General features: G+C 43.4%; 1 protein-coding gene across 2 annotated transcripts; it reads right to left on the bottom strand.

The window, feature by feature from the left end:
* Positions 1–259: 259 nt before the first annotated feature.
* On the bottom strand, positions 260–7,965 carry LOC147882865 (protein kinase STUNTED-like). Of its 2 annotated transcripts, none has more exons than XM_087400638.1 (11): positions 6,493–7,965; positions 5,257–5,354; positions 4,933–5,054; positions 4,690–4,805; positions 3,354–4,367; positions 3,004–3,258; positions 2,745–2,905; positions 2,558–2,637; positions 1,595–1,742; positions 1,352–1,504; positions 260–1,229 (listed from the first exon to the last, which is right to left on the bottom strand). In XM_087400638.1, the coding sequence occupies exons 1-11, from the start codon at positions 6,656–6,658 to the stop codon at positions 963–965; spliced, it is 2,580 nt and encodes an 859-aa protein (XP_087256764.1). In that variant the 5' UTR covers positions 6,659–7,965; the 3' UTR covers positions 260–962. The 2 variants fall into 2 exon arrangements, 1 of the variants encoding a protein (XP_087256764.1); XR_015543871.1 differs by having other exon boundaries at positions 1,098–1,229; positions 1,599–1,742.
* Positions 7,966–13,342: the final 5,377 nt, after the last annotated feature.

Raw genomic sequence — 13,342 nt, forward strand, 5'->3', positions numbered from 1 at the left:
GCAGGGAGAAGCTATGCAACAAAATCTGGACGCTTAGCAAGGGTTTTCTTTACAAAGAATTCATGTGGCCTCATTTGTGCAAGGATGTTCCAAAAGAGGCCTAGTCATGATATTGTTTGGAAAACAAAGCATCAGAGTTACACCCATGGCAATTCATGATCAAGTAAAAGGGAAAAATACAAAGGGAAGAAACAAAAGAGGGGATAAGGGGGGCAATGGATGCGGTATGTTCATAGCCAAACATACATCAACTTGTATAGTGAAATTGTTCCAAATCATCAGTGCATCTGCGTTCACCCTCACCCACATTTGTTCACAACTGGGCATACTGAGCATCCCAATGGCAATTTGGGCTCCCTCCCCAATTGGGCCCAAAGTAAAATCATTGACCATACTCACCCAACATCCACGCATAAGCTGGGAATGGGGGCATCCCATCAGTCTGGCCTGAGGGAATTCCTGTGTGCAAGAGGAGCACTTCCCTGCAACTTTGAAGACTTCAAAAGCACACAACATTGCACATGAGTTTTCCTAAGTCAATGAAGATTGCAGAATATCTACATTATAAACCTGGTACAATCCAGAAGTGCAACAAATGCAGTTCTGACTTCTTTTCCCATTCGAATGCCCAAAACCGGAAATACACTGATTCTGGAGATTTTAAAAGCACACAACAGGTGGCTTTAATCATCAACCTTGATTCAATCCAATTCTGAATTGCAAAGCCAAGAAGAGAGATGTGACAACATCGGTCACCCATCTGATATTTCCAGCACTCATCCTGCCAATGTGACTGTAAATGTTGCCCTTATGTTTTGTACTTTGATCTAACAAGGGTGGGATTACGAGAGTAGCACAAGCATTCGTTCTGGAATACTTGGTGATTATCCTCATGAAGTCATAGCATGCAATAGTGGCAGAAGAGTTGGCTACAGAGTTTGCCCAAAGACCACACTTCAAGATTATTCAAAGCTGCTTGAGCGGCTGTACCGGCAACCAAGATACTCCTCCAGAAACTTGTTTGAATGTGCAAAATCCACACTGTGATCAATGCTGGATTGTGATGCTGCATCATCATCTAGACCAAGCAGTGCTAGTGTCAAATGTGTACGAATATCACACTCTTCATAGTTGGGCATGTCATATCCCTCATCCATTTCCTTGGAGATAGCATCTTGCCTTGCAAAGAGTTCCAGATCCTCACATTCCCCAGTAAGCAACTTCAAAATCTGCGAAGATACAATATTAATCAATTCACATGTGAAAAAAATTAGGCTGCCACTTTTGTACCTTGCAACCTTACAATATAAGAAGGCTGAGAACGATAATATAATGCAGCAATTGTACCTACCCGACTCATCCGAGGTCTTGAATGAGCTGACTGTCGAAGGCAAAGGGCAGCAGCAATCATCATATTTTTGAGCTGGCTTGCATTGTAGGCTCCCTCTAGCTTCGGGTCAATGAGTTGATCAGACCTTGACTCATCTTCCAAAAGTTGCCTTGCCTGATAATGAACAGCAGTTATAAAATCTTAGCATATGAGGCTAACTCAAAAGCGTCACCTGTAAACAGGATAAGGAGCTCAAAAGATTACCCACACAACCATATTCTCCTGCCCTTTGGGATTCCCAGTGGCTATAGGATGTTTGCCCGTAATCAGCTCAAGAAGGACTACTCCAAAGGAATAGACATCTGTTTTCTCATTGACTTTTCCATACATGAAATACTCTGGAGCTAGATACCTGTGGCAAGTGAAGACACACAATGGTCACTCACATAACTTGAAAAGAGAAGAGACACAAAGGTCAGCCGTGCCCCCCCGCCCCCCCCCCCTCCCCCTCCTTCTCCTTCTCCTTCTCTCTCTCTCTCTCTCTCTGCACTAGTTCGCATATGTGTGGGAGTGTGATTATGCTTTTGCTTGCGCTTGAGTTTGTGCTTGTGTGAGATTATCACTAAATTATGGTCACAGTGACTTTCACAGCCTCCATAATCTTAGAGCTTAAGTAACAACTGTCTGTCCATGCCATTCTTACTCACACTTTTCTGCTTGTAGATGGCTCCATGCCACCCATATTACACAATTCCTAAATTCAACATGAGAGCAAAAAATTATGGAATAAGGATTTGTAATGAGACCCCAGTTGCTGTCATGGACAGCCCTGAGCTGTGTAAGTGTGAAAAGAGGAGTCCTGTCAAGAAAGGGCTTTGTCAGACATAGGTGAGTGCTCCAGGATGCACTGCTGGCAGAGCACTGGTGGTTGCAGAACTCACTCCTCAGAATTGCTTTGGTCTCTAATGCATGTTGAATTATAATTATTCCTAAGCAGGGCAATGACAGGGTGTCAAGAATGGATATGCAGGGTTCTAAAATCCTTGATTGAATGCCAACCAGTGCTCTACTTGCAAGCAACTGGCGTTGTGCAATGGATTGTCTTGTGTAATAGCGTTTTACTATGGCCTTGCAACCACTAAATTACTGTGAAATGGCATTCTCTCACATTTGAACCCTTGACAGTATAAGAGAGTATTTTTAAACAACTCCAGGTAATGCACCTACCCAAAAGTGCCAACAACATCACTGCAAGTAATGTGCATAGAGCTTGTTGGGGCCCATTTTGCAAGTCCAAAGTCTGTCAGCTGGTACAAAATAGAAGCTACAGTTAGCAATATGCTGAAGTTCTAAAAATGCAACTGAGCTGCCTATTAAGTGCACTTTCAAAAGTGAAAACAGAGAACAGACAAACCTGTGGTTCAAGATTGGCTGAAAGAAGGATATTTGAGGACTTAACATCTCTATGAATAACTGGCCGTGCACATCCATCATGCAAGTACTCCAGCGCCTCTGCCACTCCTATAGCCACTTTGTACCGTACATCCCAAGGAAGTATAGCCTTGCCCTTCCCAGCTAATGATAGATCACACAATTTTAAACTTCGCAAAACTAAGAAAACATGTCTTTGCCATACATCAAACTAATAAATGACACAACAGAAAGCAACCTACCATGATGGAGCTTCTGTTCCAGGTTGCCTTCTGATGCAAAATTATACACTAACAAGTAATGATGACTATCAACACAATATCCAATCAGCTGAACTATATGGCAGCTGTTGAGACCACTGATAGTCTCAACTTCTGTAAGAAATGCTTGCTCAGAATCGGGTGCAGATGCATTTAAGCATTTCACGGCAGTGGTACAGCCATCAGAAAGCACTCCCTTATACACCTGGCTGCAGCCACCTTGTCCTACTAAATTCCCTGAGAGACCAAAATTAAATCATGTAAGTCATTAAAAATAACATTTCCAGCAGAAGGGTGATGGAAGGCACATCCGTCACGAAATATAAACTCACCTACAGAGAAGTTATTTGTTGCTGCTTGTAACTCCATGAATTGAAACACCTTGCAAGATTTATTTTGGCAAACAGCAGCACATTTCTCCATTGTCATTGCAACTCTGCTGATGTAGAGCACTTGAGGGTTGATGGTTACTGCGACATCCATGCTATCTTCTTCTATCATATTATGTTGCTGCTCATCATCAAGGTCTTTATGGCACATGCCTCTATTATTGAGCAAGGAAGAAGACAATTGAATCTTGTCTGCATGGTGTCTCAAAGCTTCTTTTTGCCTATCTGGCAACTGTAGAGCCCATTCCACAACTGTCATTTTGCGAGCTTTCATCCGAGGGGAGTTCAAGTTGTTCATGGAGATTGATCGGTGCAGCAGAGGCCAGCCAGGGGGTGTAGTGCTATGGGATGTATTCAATGATCTTGTTGGTATGTTAGTGGGTATCTCACTACTAGATTCTGTATCATGTTGGGATTGCTCCGAGTCCATACAAGGAGATGCTTGTTCAGACAGTACTTTCTGTTCCAACTTTGCAGATTCTTGGGAGTCAGATTTACAGTCTGGTAAACTACACAGTTGACGTGCTCTTTGCTGGCATGAGCAATGCCTTAATGATGCACATGACGTGCAAGTATTTCTGACGTTTTTCTTAACTACATCCGTATGCAAACTATCATCTTGACATTGTTCTCTCAGTACACTTGAAAGAGAAATTGGATATGAATCGGGTAGTGCCATGTCGCATGATCTCCTCAAACCTTGCACTTGGGGTGGAACATTCTTGTAAAAATGAGGAACACTGAGAGATGAATCTGTAACATTGCTGGAAAGCAAGCTGTCACATGAATTTTTGTCAAAATCACTACGTTCACAATGGACAAAAGCCTCCTGCTTTTCCTTGTCAGAGGGTTGGTCTGAAATGTTAGCTCTTTTAACCTTTGTATCTTGACCGAACCCCTTCCAACTGTGGCTTCTCAAAGTTCTTTGAATTGTGTTCAGCATCCCTGAATTACCATCTGCATTAAGATTATGATAAATCAGGCCTCCAGCCAAATAAATGCAACAGACAAATATCAATTGCCAAAATCACAAGCATAGTGGGTTTCCATATGGGCTTAACAAGTTTATTCTCTTATAGACGACATGGATTTCCCCTGAAGAACTCTCTCTCTCTCTCTCTCTCTCTCTCTCTCTCTCCCCCCCTCCCGCCCCAACACACACACAGAAGTACAGATGCAGCTTTTTCTGGAAAAAAAAGAGTACAGAGCAGCTGGGCCATTTAATTGGATTGCTTTTCACGTATATTGTCAAACAAATAAGTGGATGAGCAATTCCTACCCAAGCTTCTCAAAGCACCTTCCTTTTCAAATACTACCCGGCCATGCTGAATAACAAGGACTGAACAAGTTGATAGCAGCCGTTTTGAGCAGTAATTTGCCAAGGAAAAGGGGGATCTGTCCAACATCAAACAATCATTCATTTAATCAGCTATCTCCATTCTTCTGCCTACAATTGCCAATGCTAAAAGCAATGATTGATTACTTAAGAGTTGTGAGTAATCTACAAAAGGATTGTCCATACCCTATGGATGATTGCTTGTTCGTGGTACCGAGTATCAACTTGATAGCATTATAGTTTTTGGCCTCCTCAACCAGTACCTTCCTCAATGAAGGCCCATTTGTAACTTTCACCTTCAAGTCTATCTAAAAGATAGAAACAAGTATTATCTGGTTAATATCTCTGTTCAGCTGGCAAGTGCCATCTTGCTATCTTGTAGAAAAGATTTTACTCTATGGTATGGAGATGAGATAGCAGCCTTATATGTAAATAGCTTATCATTAAGCCTAAATCTCTCTCTGTCTCTCAAACAAGCCACAGAACAATTATGACAATCGTTTAACTTACTTGTTTAATGCTGCAGAAACCCTCATAGACACCAATAACCGAATCAAAAACTTCATCCACCACTTGATTTGCACTATCCGACTTGTTTCGTAATGCATCTGCATAACGGCCTGCAATTAGTAGTGCTTTTTGCAATGCGGGTATCAAATCAGATTCCACTCCAATTAGAACTTAACATAATCTCTCCTCTAAGGCCAAAGCCGTTCCCTTAAACTGGTCGGTCGCCAGTAAAGGGTCAAATCCCATGGAAGAGCGGTACATGGAACCAACTTCGCTCAAAAAGCTGCAAGCTCAACTCAAGAGCTTGAAGAAAACTGGTTTTAGAGTAAATTCATCGACACCCATTGCAATTTATTATTCTAGCAAAGCACGCATGTATACGGTTCACCGCTTGGTGAACCTGTAAATTATCCCCAGCAGGCTCTTTGACTGTTCAGTTCAATCAAGCAGAGATGCATTCAGTTCAATCAAGCAGAGATGCAGTTTGATACAACTTTTGAGATAGCGCACAATTTGGAGCAGGTTTGTTTGAGAAGAGGCAAGAAATTTCTTATTAGACGATCAGATCTATTGCAAACACAAGGCAGGATCTACGCAATTCGTCCAAAAACCAGGCACTGCCGCTACATGCGTTTCACGCGGGAGGCCTCTAGGTTTAGATGTATGCAAAAAACAAGCCCAGACTCGGTGCAGTTTTGCATCCTTGAGTGAAGAAACGAGAAACCTCCAATCAGGCGATGTCTACTGAACGTCTTTGAACATTGTTCCCTAGACTTGCAAAAACAAATGATGATAATAAGAGAGTTCAGATCTCAGCAGAAAGCGGATCAAAAAGTTCCGGGTTCCGGAGCTAAGAATTCAAAGGAGGAACTCTGGAACAAGTTCGAATTTGAAACGACAGTGCGCAATCCGTCACCTGAATTGAGGCCTATTTCACTACGAAACAAACCGGCTGGAGGATCGCTGCAACCATCTTTTTTTTTGTTTACAGAGTTTAAACTGCGACTCTTGCAACGGTAAAAGGTCCAGAAGATCGTCCACAGCGCTTTGGCGTGATTTTACGACATGTGGTTGAATGCACGGCATACTCACACGCCAATTGTGAAGAACGCAAATACCTATTGGATTTCCAGGCGATACGCTGGCGGTGCATTCAAGGATCAAGCACAAGTCTGGTGCTCTCAAGAAAGTTGCGCAGTAAAAGCAAACAGATGAACCGGTGCTCGAAAGATATACCTGCTTCTGAAGGAGACGATGCAACGTGAAGGGCAACAACATGGTCGCCTGGATTCGTGAACTTGGCCAGCGTCCAAGTGAGCAGCTCTCGGCTGGTTGGACAGACCTTTACCCCAACAATCAGTACGCTCCCTTTCTTCTTGCACTTCGTTCCTTCGTTTGTCATCGCGCCCTGAGCTATGGCCTTATTCCTCGCAGCGGGCCTGGTGCTACCTGGCTTGCATCCTGCTAAGCTTCTGACGGGGCCTTTCCACGTTCCAAAGAGAATCTGATGCAGAAGAAAAATGTCGCCGAGGATGCAAACGAGGATCTGCGAGTTGAAAGGTGCCAGTTTGACAAGCAGGAGGTGAAGCGCCTGTATGGAGACGCTGCGGAAAGCAACGCAGCCGCATAGAATTTTTGCGAGCTAAGCTATGCCGTAAAGTTTGGCATTCAGGAGGTGGCTGTGCGGAAGCGATCGTGCTGCAATGCGAGTAGCTTGATTCGTTCCAAATTGCTACAGAGCTCCAGGAATCCTTGACAGCAAAAGAACTTCCAGGAAGCTAGAAAAGCGAACACACGTTCCTTAAAGCGAATATAAATCAAGATAGTGTGTCTGCTTTCTGTTTGATGTAACAGGCTGCAAGAAAGCTTGATTTGCAATGTGGCTTGTGACAAGAACACACGCGGACGAGCTGGCTAGAGCAGTAGAGGATCAAAGAGCAGAGAGAGAGAGAGAGAAGAATCGGAACCGAGACGGGATCGTCTCGTTGGCTTGCAGGTTGGATATGGAAGCCTGAGGGAGCTCGCAGACGACATCAAAGTGATGAGGATGTTGTGAGAATCATCTCTTGCCTGATTATGACGACGAGCTTCAACCGTGGGGGTCCCTGGTTGGCTAGTGGTCGCCATCTTTCGGCTTCGTTGGAGCTGAGGATTGCGTAGGGGCAAGAGTCGGAGCTGGTCTCCATCGCCATGAGCTCTGTGCGTTGCGCAATGCAAATCCTGAATTTGAACCACAGATTTTGCAGCAGCAACGCAATGGAAGCAAAATCCTGAATGTGAACCACAGATTATGCAGCAGCAAAGCAATGCAAGCAAAATCCCGAATTTGAAACAGCAGATTGCGGCAGCAAAGCAACGTAGCAGCAGCTGGTGCTGCTGCTGCAGTAGGCGATTGTTGTTAGCTAGTCAGCGCCAAATTGAAGAGGCTGAAAGAGAAAGAAAGATGAAAGAATGGGGTTCTGCTGGCATGATGTTGTGGGCAGTTGGGAGATGGTTGGATGAGAGAGTTCACTTTTTGATCATTTGAGGTTTGAGGTTCGGTTGGGAGCAGATGAAAGACAGATGGAAGAAAGATGAAAGAAATGTACTTGTATCTGCTCTCAAGTTTGTGATGAGATGAAGATATCTTTTCCAAATTCCCACGAGCTTCCCATCAAAGAGATCGAGCTGCAGAAAGAGTTAGAAAGCTGGAGAGCAGCTGAGATCAAGTAGTTGGATCGTTGAGGAGAAGACAGGGGAGTTTGAGCTACTCAGAAAAAAAAGCTCAATCAGAATTGCAAAATTGGATCTTGGAAGAAGAGAAGTTAAATGGTTGTATTATTAACTGTCTCTTACATGAAGGTTAAAAGTCGTTATTCAACGGAAAACACAAGCTGTGTTTGCTCATCATTGCCACACAATTGCTCTGCAACCAGTAATGAAAAGCTTTGTTTTGCAACATAATCTGGATTCTGAATCTGTGTAGGAAAGAAAGCATTAAGCTGCTCCATCAAATCATAAGCTCCTTCTGGTGAACAAAAAGGGGGGAACAGAGGGTGAAATTCGAGAAAGTGGGTTTTTGAATCATAAAGTTATGAACCAGGGAAATGACACCATACAAGAATGGTGAGTTTTTTGAATCATAAAGTTATGACACCAAGCCAAACACAACAATGACAGCACAGAAAATATGTACTAGGAAGTAAACATGCAACAGGTTCTCAAAGCTGAACTGAGAAATGGAATATATCATATCATGACAGGTTTTAATTTCAGCACTTTGTCGAATGAAAATCAATCTTGGTCATCACCTTGTCATTGGCCCAAAGATCCTATATATAAATGAGAAGATTTCTACCCCTTTGCCTTTTTCATTTGACTTTTTTTCCTTTATTGAGCATTGGTAGATGAAAAAGAAAACACCCAATGACTAAACATCCTAGTTCATTTACACCACTAGGCCACTAGAAGGATAATTGAAGCACATGAGGGGGGGGGGATAAAACAAACACGAGGTAAACGTTCTTGTTTGAGCATTGGTAAATGAAAAAAGCACCCGATGACTAAGACATTTTAGTTGATCTACACAAGTAGACGAGTGAAAAACAAGAGTCGAGAGGGAAAATTGAAGCACAAAAGGGAAAATTGAAGCCTTAAAAAAACAAAACATGAAACAAAATTTTATGTAATGATATGGACACACTCAATAGGTCCCGCAATCGCACACAGGACACGTCAAATGAATCTAAAATATGTGTTCCCTACAAAACCAGCAGAGAGTGAAGGGAAAGTGTATTCTAATTCAATAACTGCTCAAATCTAAGATTACTCTTGCTGCCATCACTATACAGATCAAAGCCCAAAAAAGAAAAGGAAACAAAAAAGAGTGGTTGGAACTTGGCTGAGTTCGGAGATATGAATGCTAAAATAAAATATCTAAAGCTGCACTTTTGATACCCACCTGCGACCTGCCCACTTGGCAATGCCTAAACCATAGTGCCCCAAAACTTTGTCGTGTGCTGCTTGATCTCTTCCTCCAAAGTCTTTATGACTCCTTGAAAGTCTTGTTTGTTCTAATTTGCTTGTTGGGTGGTTGGTTGATTGGTGAGTTGGTTGGTCTTCTTCCTCTTCTTCACTCCTCCTTAACTTAAGGTCAATCCATTCATCTCCCGAGTCCCAACTCTGTCGTCTTACCCAGTTTCAAAAATGTGACTTCTCAATTGCCTCTTTAGTTCTGTCCTCCTTTCACAGAAAACCATTATTAAATCCCTTCAGCCCCGCATCGCCCTCCCTGTTCCCCTTCTTTTTGGCTTGAATGGCTTGACAATAGCAATGCTTGTGTCAAATTAAGAATTGCAAAAATCAAAGGTAGGTCCTTTGAAATTTGAATACAATTTAGGTCCCTGTTGCAATTTTGACTGCAAGAGTTTACACTTGATTAGCTCACGTCACAATTGCAGGCACTTCTAAACCATTTCCATCGCTCTCTTCTTTGCAAGGATTCATACAATCATCAATGATTCAATATATATTTGGTTCCGTCAACGAGTTATCGCATTCGGTTAGGTTGCCTCAGGACAGCAGGGAATCAGGGATCATTGCTCGATTGGTCCTCACAATTCAGAAGTTAAAAGCCTTTGTGCTTGTGTTTCGGTTTGCAGACCTTACCTTCGAGCTAGCATCAACCGTTAAGCTCAATCTTCCCGCGAGATTTGTAACTCCTATGTTTTCTTGTTCTGGTACTCCAATTTGCCGCCTTAGCTGTCAAGCCAACCTACTTTCTTGACTCTCTCTCTCTCTCTCTCTCTCTCAGTCATCTCTCTCTCTCTCTCTCAGTCACACACACACACTCCCTCTCTCTCACACGCACACACCTACTCAATCACAAAGACCGACATCAAGCAATCACACGAGAGCACAACAAAGCAAAGGCCAATTGGCAATGCCAACTTTGTCCGATGGTGCCAACAAGAACACCTTGGGGCAGCTTTCAACTTGTAGCATAGGTGATCCGGATCGTCTTTTGATTTATCGCCCCAAGTTCTCGTCAATTCCTTCGTCCCTACCTCGAGTCTCAGCAATCCGTCGGCAAATTGGCATCTTTGAAGAAGTTTATAGTCGATTTGTTCAATTCTTTATTCGAGTCTCCAGTCATGCCGAAAGTCGTGACTGATGGGTGTCGACTGATACTTACTTGGGATGTCTGGAGTCTGCGCCCCCAATTACCCAGGCCCGAACTCCGGAGCCTGACGGGTTGCCCATAGCTATCGAATGTCGCGATTGAGAATTTAAAAACTCCCCCTTCCAGTACAACCTTCTCCTCAATTTTGTAAATCACGCGCGCCACTTCTCATTGCCTCAAAACCAAACTCTCAGTTAAAACCGGTGGTAACTAGTAAGAAAGAAGTAAAATTGATGTGCATGCTTTGATTCTTGAACGCCCGAGATTTCCCAGCAAAATCGCACGAAAACCGGAAGTAGATACAACGAATTACATTTTCCAAGAACCCAGGTCCGAATCTGTCCCCCAAATGTCAAAAATTCAAAACTATGAGAGCCAGCCAACTTCGAAAACTCACGATTCACGAATTTCTGTTCTGATAAAATTATTCTAGAATGTAGAGTCCAGACTGAGACGACCCACGGGTACTTAACATATTTAATCGAAAATCAGGTTCACCGTCCGGAAGTAACTCCGTAATCCGGACTTAAATTCGTGGTTTATAACGGGAAGCGAACTTCGCCCCAGAACGGAACACGATTTCACGATTGGATCAAGAAGAGCATATAAAACTCCCAAATCCGAAGGAGTTGTTGCATCGGGCAACAAGTGCCGAGGCCATATCGCATTAAATTGAGCCACAGAAAAAGCGTCGACGACTCACGGAAGCGAAGATTGCGTAGCGCTAGGAATAATGGGAAAGCCGGGAAATTTTGGCGGGATGCGCGGCCAACGAAGCGTTTTTCGCTGCTAAACTGGCCTAACCAGAGTTTAGATCGCCGCTAATTTGGCGGCGGTGTCTCACGCCAAAATAAACTACATCATCTTTTGGCGGCTGTCCCAAATCACTACAACCATTCAGAATTGCCGTGTGTCGGGCTTAAAGTGATCCACCACTTGCTCAATTGAACCCATTGCAATCTCCCACCTTGGGCGCACACAGCGCAAGGCAGGCAATGAGATGTTTGCAAACATCGGATGCCTGAAGAATGCAAACACACTACACAAGCAAGCAAGGGTCGACAAGAATAACAAGTGAGTACAAGTACTCATGAGCATTGCCTTCAAGTTGGCACATGTGATGGAAGCCGTGTATAGGAAAGTTCAAATGATTTGCAAACTCCGCGCGCGCGCGCGTGTGTGTGTGTGTGTGTGTGTGAGAGAGAGAGAGAGAGAGAGAGAGAGAGAGTTCTTAAAAAAAGAAAGTGTGTGTGAGAGTGTTTGTGGAAGAGAGAAAGAACCAAAATAGAAGGGGCCACGTGGCAACAAGTGTGTGGGACACTTTTTTAACAAGTGTACCTAGAGCGTTGTTTGAAGGCAGTGCTAATAAAACACAACTTCTTCTATTTCAATATGAAGATTTGTCCCTAACTCCAATAGGAATCGGCACACTTTAGGCTGTCATGTGCCCTTGATTTTAATAACATCTGGCTTGACAGACTACAAGCATGTGCTCAACCTATCCGTCTGCTTTATGAGACAATTCCCACCAATGCAATTTGGGAGGTGGCAACCCCCATACCTGCAGGGTCAATTAGGCTTAGACTGGCAATTGCCCGCTTGGTGATCAACACAACGAATTAGAATTTGGATTCAATCCAAATCTCTTGTTGCCCTATCCACCACTCGAAACACCTCCTTTGAGTCGAGTTCTCCAGTAGGTCTCGCCCCTAAATTGGCAGGGCGATTTAGCGTGTTCGAGTATGGGGACAAGATGGCAAGCTCCAAAATACCCATTCTAGCGTGGATCCACGACCTACTCTTAGGCTCTTGGTCATTACATGTGGCACATTGAGCTAAGCCATGCACGCACGCACGCAGAGTGGACGAAGGAAGGGAGAGAGAGAGAGAGAGAGAGAGAGAGAGAGAGGGCTCGATGATGGCAAAGGGAAGAGAGAGAGAGAGAGAGAGAGAGAGAGAGAGAGAGAACCAAAATTAGTAAGCAAGCTTATATGCATCATGATAAAGACAGCTTGAATCATTGCTAGATCATTCCCTTTCGCAATGCTAACAAGGGAGTATACGAATTGACCATGCAACAAAGAAGGGGATGAAAGCTTGGCTTAGCGGCGAACACTTTTTAACAAAAGTAAAATCAGAGAGCCCGTGCCACCCTTGTCTCATTACACTCTTCTTTTTCTTCTTAGGTGAACGCAATGTACTCATGCCAAAATTTTCAAATTGCAGCAGCTCGAGTAAGTATGGGCTATGGTCCCCCAATCCCAAGTTGGATGCTCAAGAGGATCTTGGTATGCTACTCATCTCAAGACTTAAGTGCAAGTACGACGGGTTGTGGTCCCAAGATGGCTGGTTCATACCTTGGTAGAGTAGCTGGTCGTACGACATGGCCTTGGCACCACTCAAGTTTGGAAGCCTTTAAGAATCTTTCCACTCTCTTTACCCTCCCAAAACAAGAATAAGATAAGAAGCCACAAGTTGTGTTGCTAGGCTCTACCAGTAATCTCTTTCAACTATAAAGTATTTCCATCTTGCACTTGTTGTTCATGCCTTCACCATCTCCCACATGGTATGTCTCCTCTTTACCTACCTTTATTGCAAAGCTAGTCTGCATCCGTCCCCACCCCCATTCAATAACATTGCAAACGAAGTAATGCAACACTACCCATCTCTTTCCCAAAGTGTGGACCTCCATAGATCAACATCCCATTCCACACTCATGTCCATCATGGCCTATGCTATTTTCTCGATCCTTCTATTCTTCTTCAAAATCAATAAAGCTACAAATTGCAAATCGTGAACCAAGACACTCCAGCACATGATGATTTAAATCTAGTATGAACATGTGATGTACATTTGCATCTTTATAGTGCATTATTTGAGGTCAACAAACAACATAACACATCTTCCTAGAGCAATTCTTCGAGT

Source organism: Dipteris shenzhenensis, chromosome 29, assembly GCF_047967505.1.
Source record: "Dipteris shenzhenensis isolate YYH24624 ecotype China chromosome 29, Dip_SZ_1.0, whole genome shotgun sequence".
NCBI lineage: Eukaryota > Viridiplantae > Streptophyta > Polypodiopsida > Gleicheniales > Dipteridaceae > Dipteris > Dipteris shenzhenensis.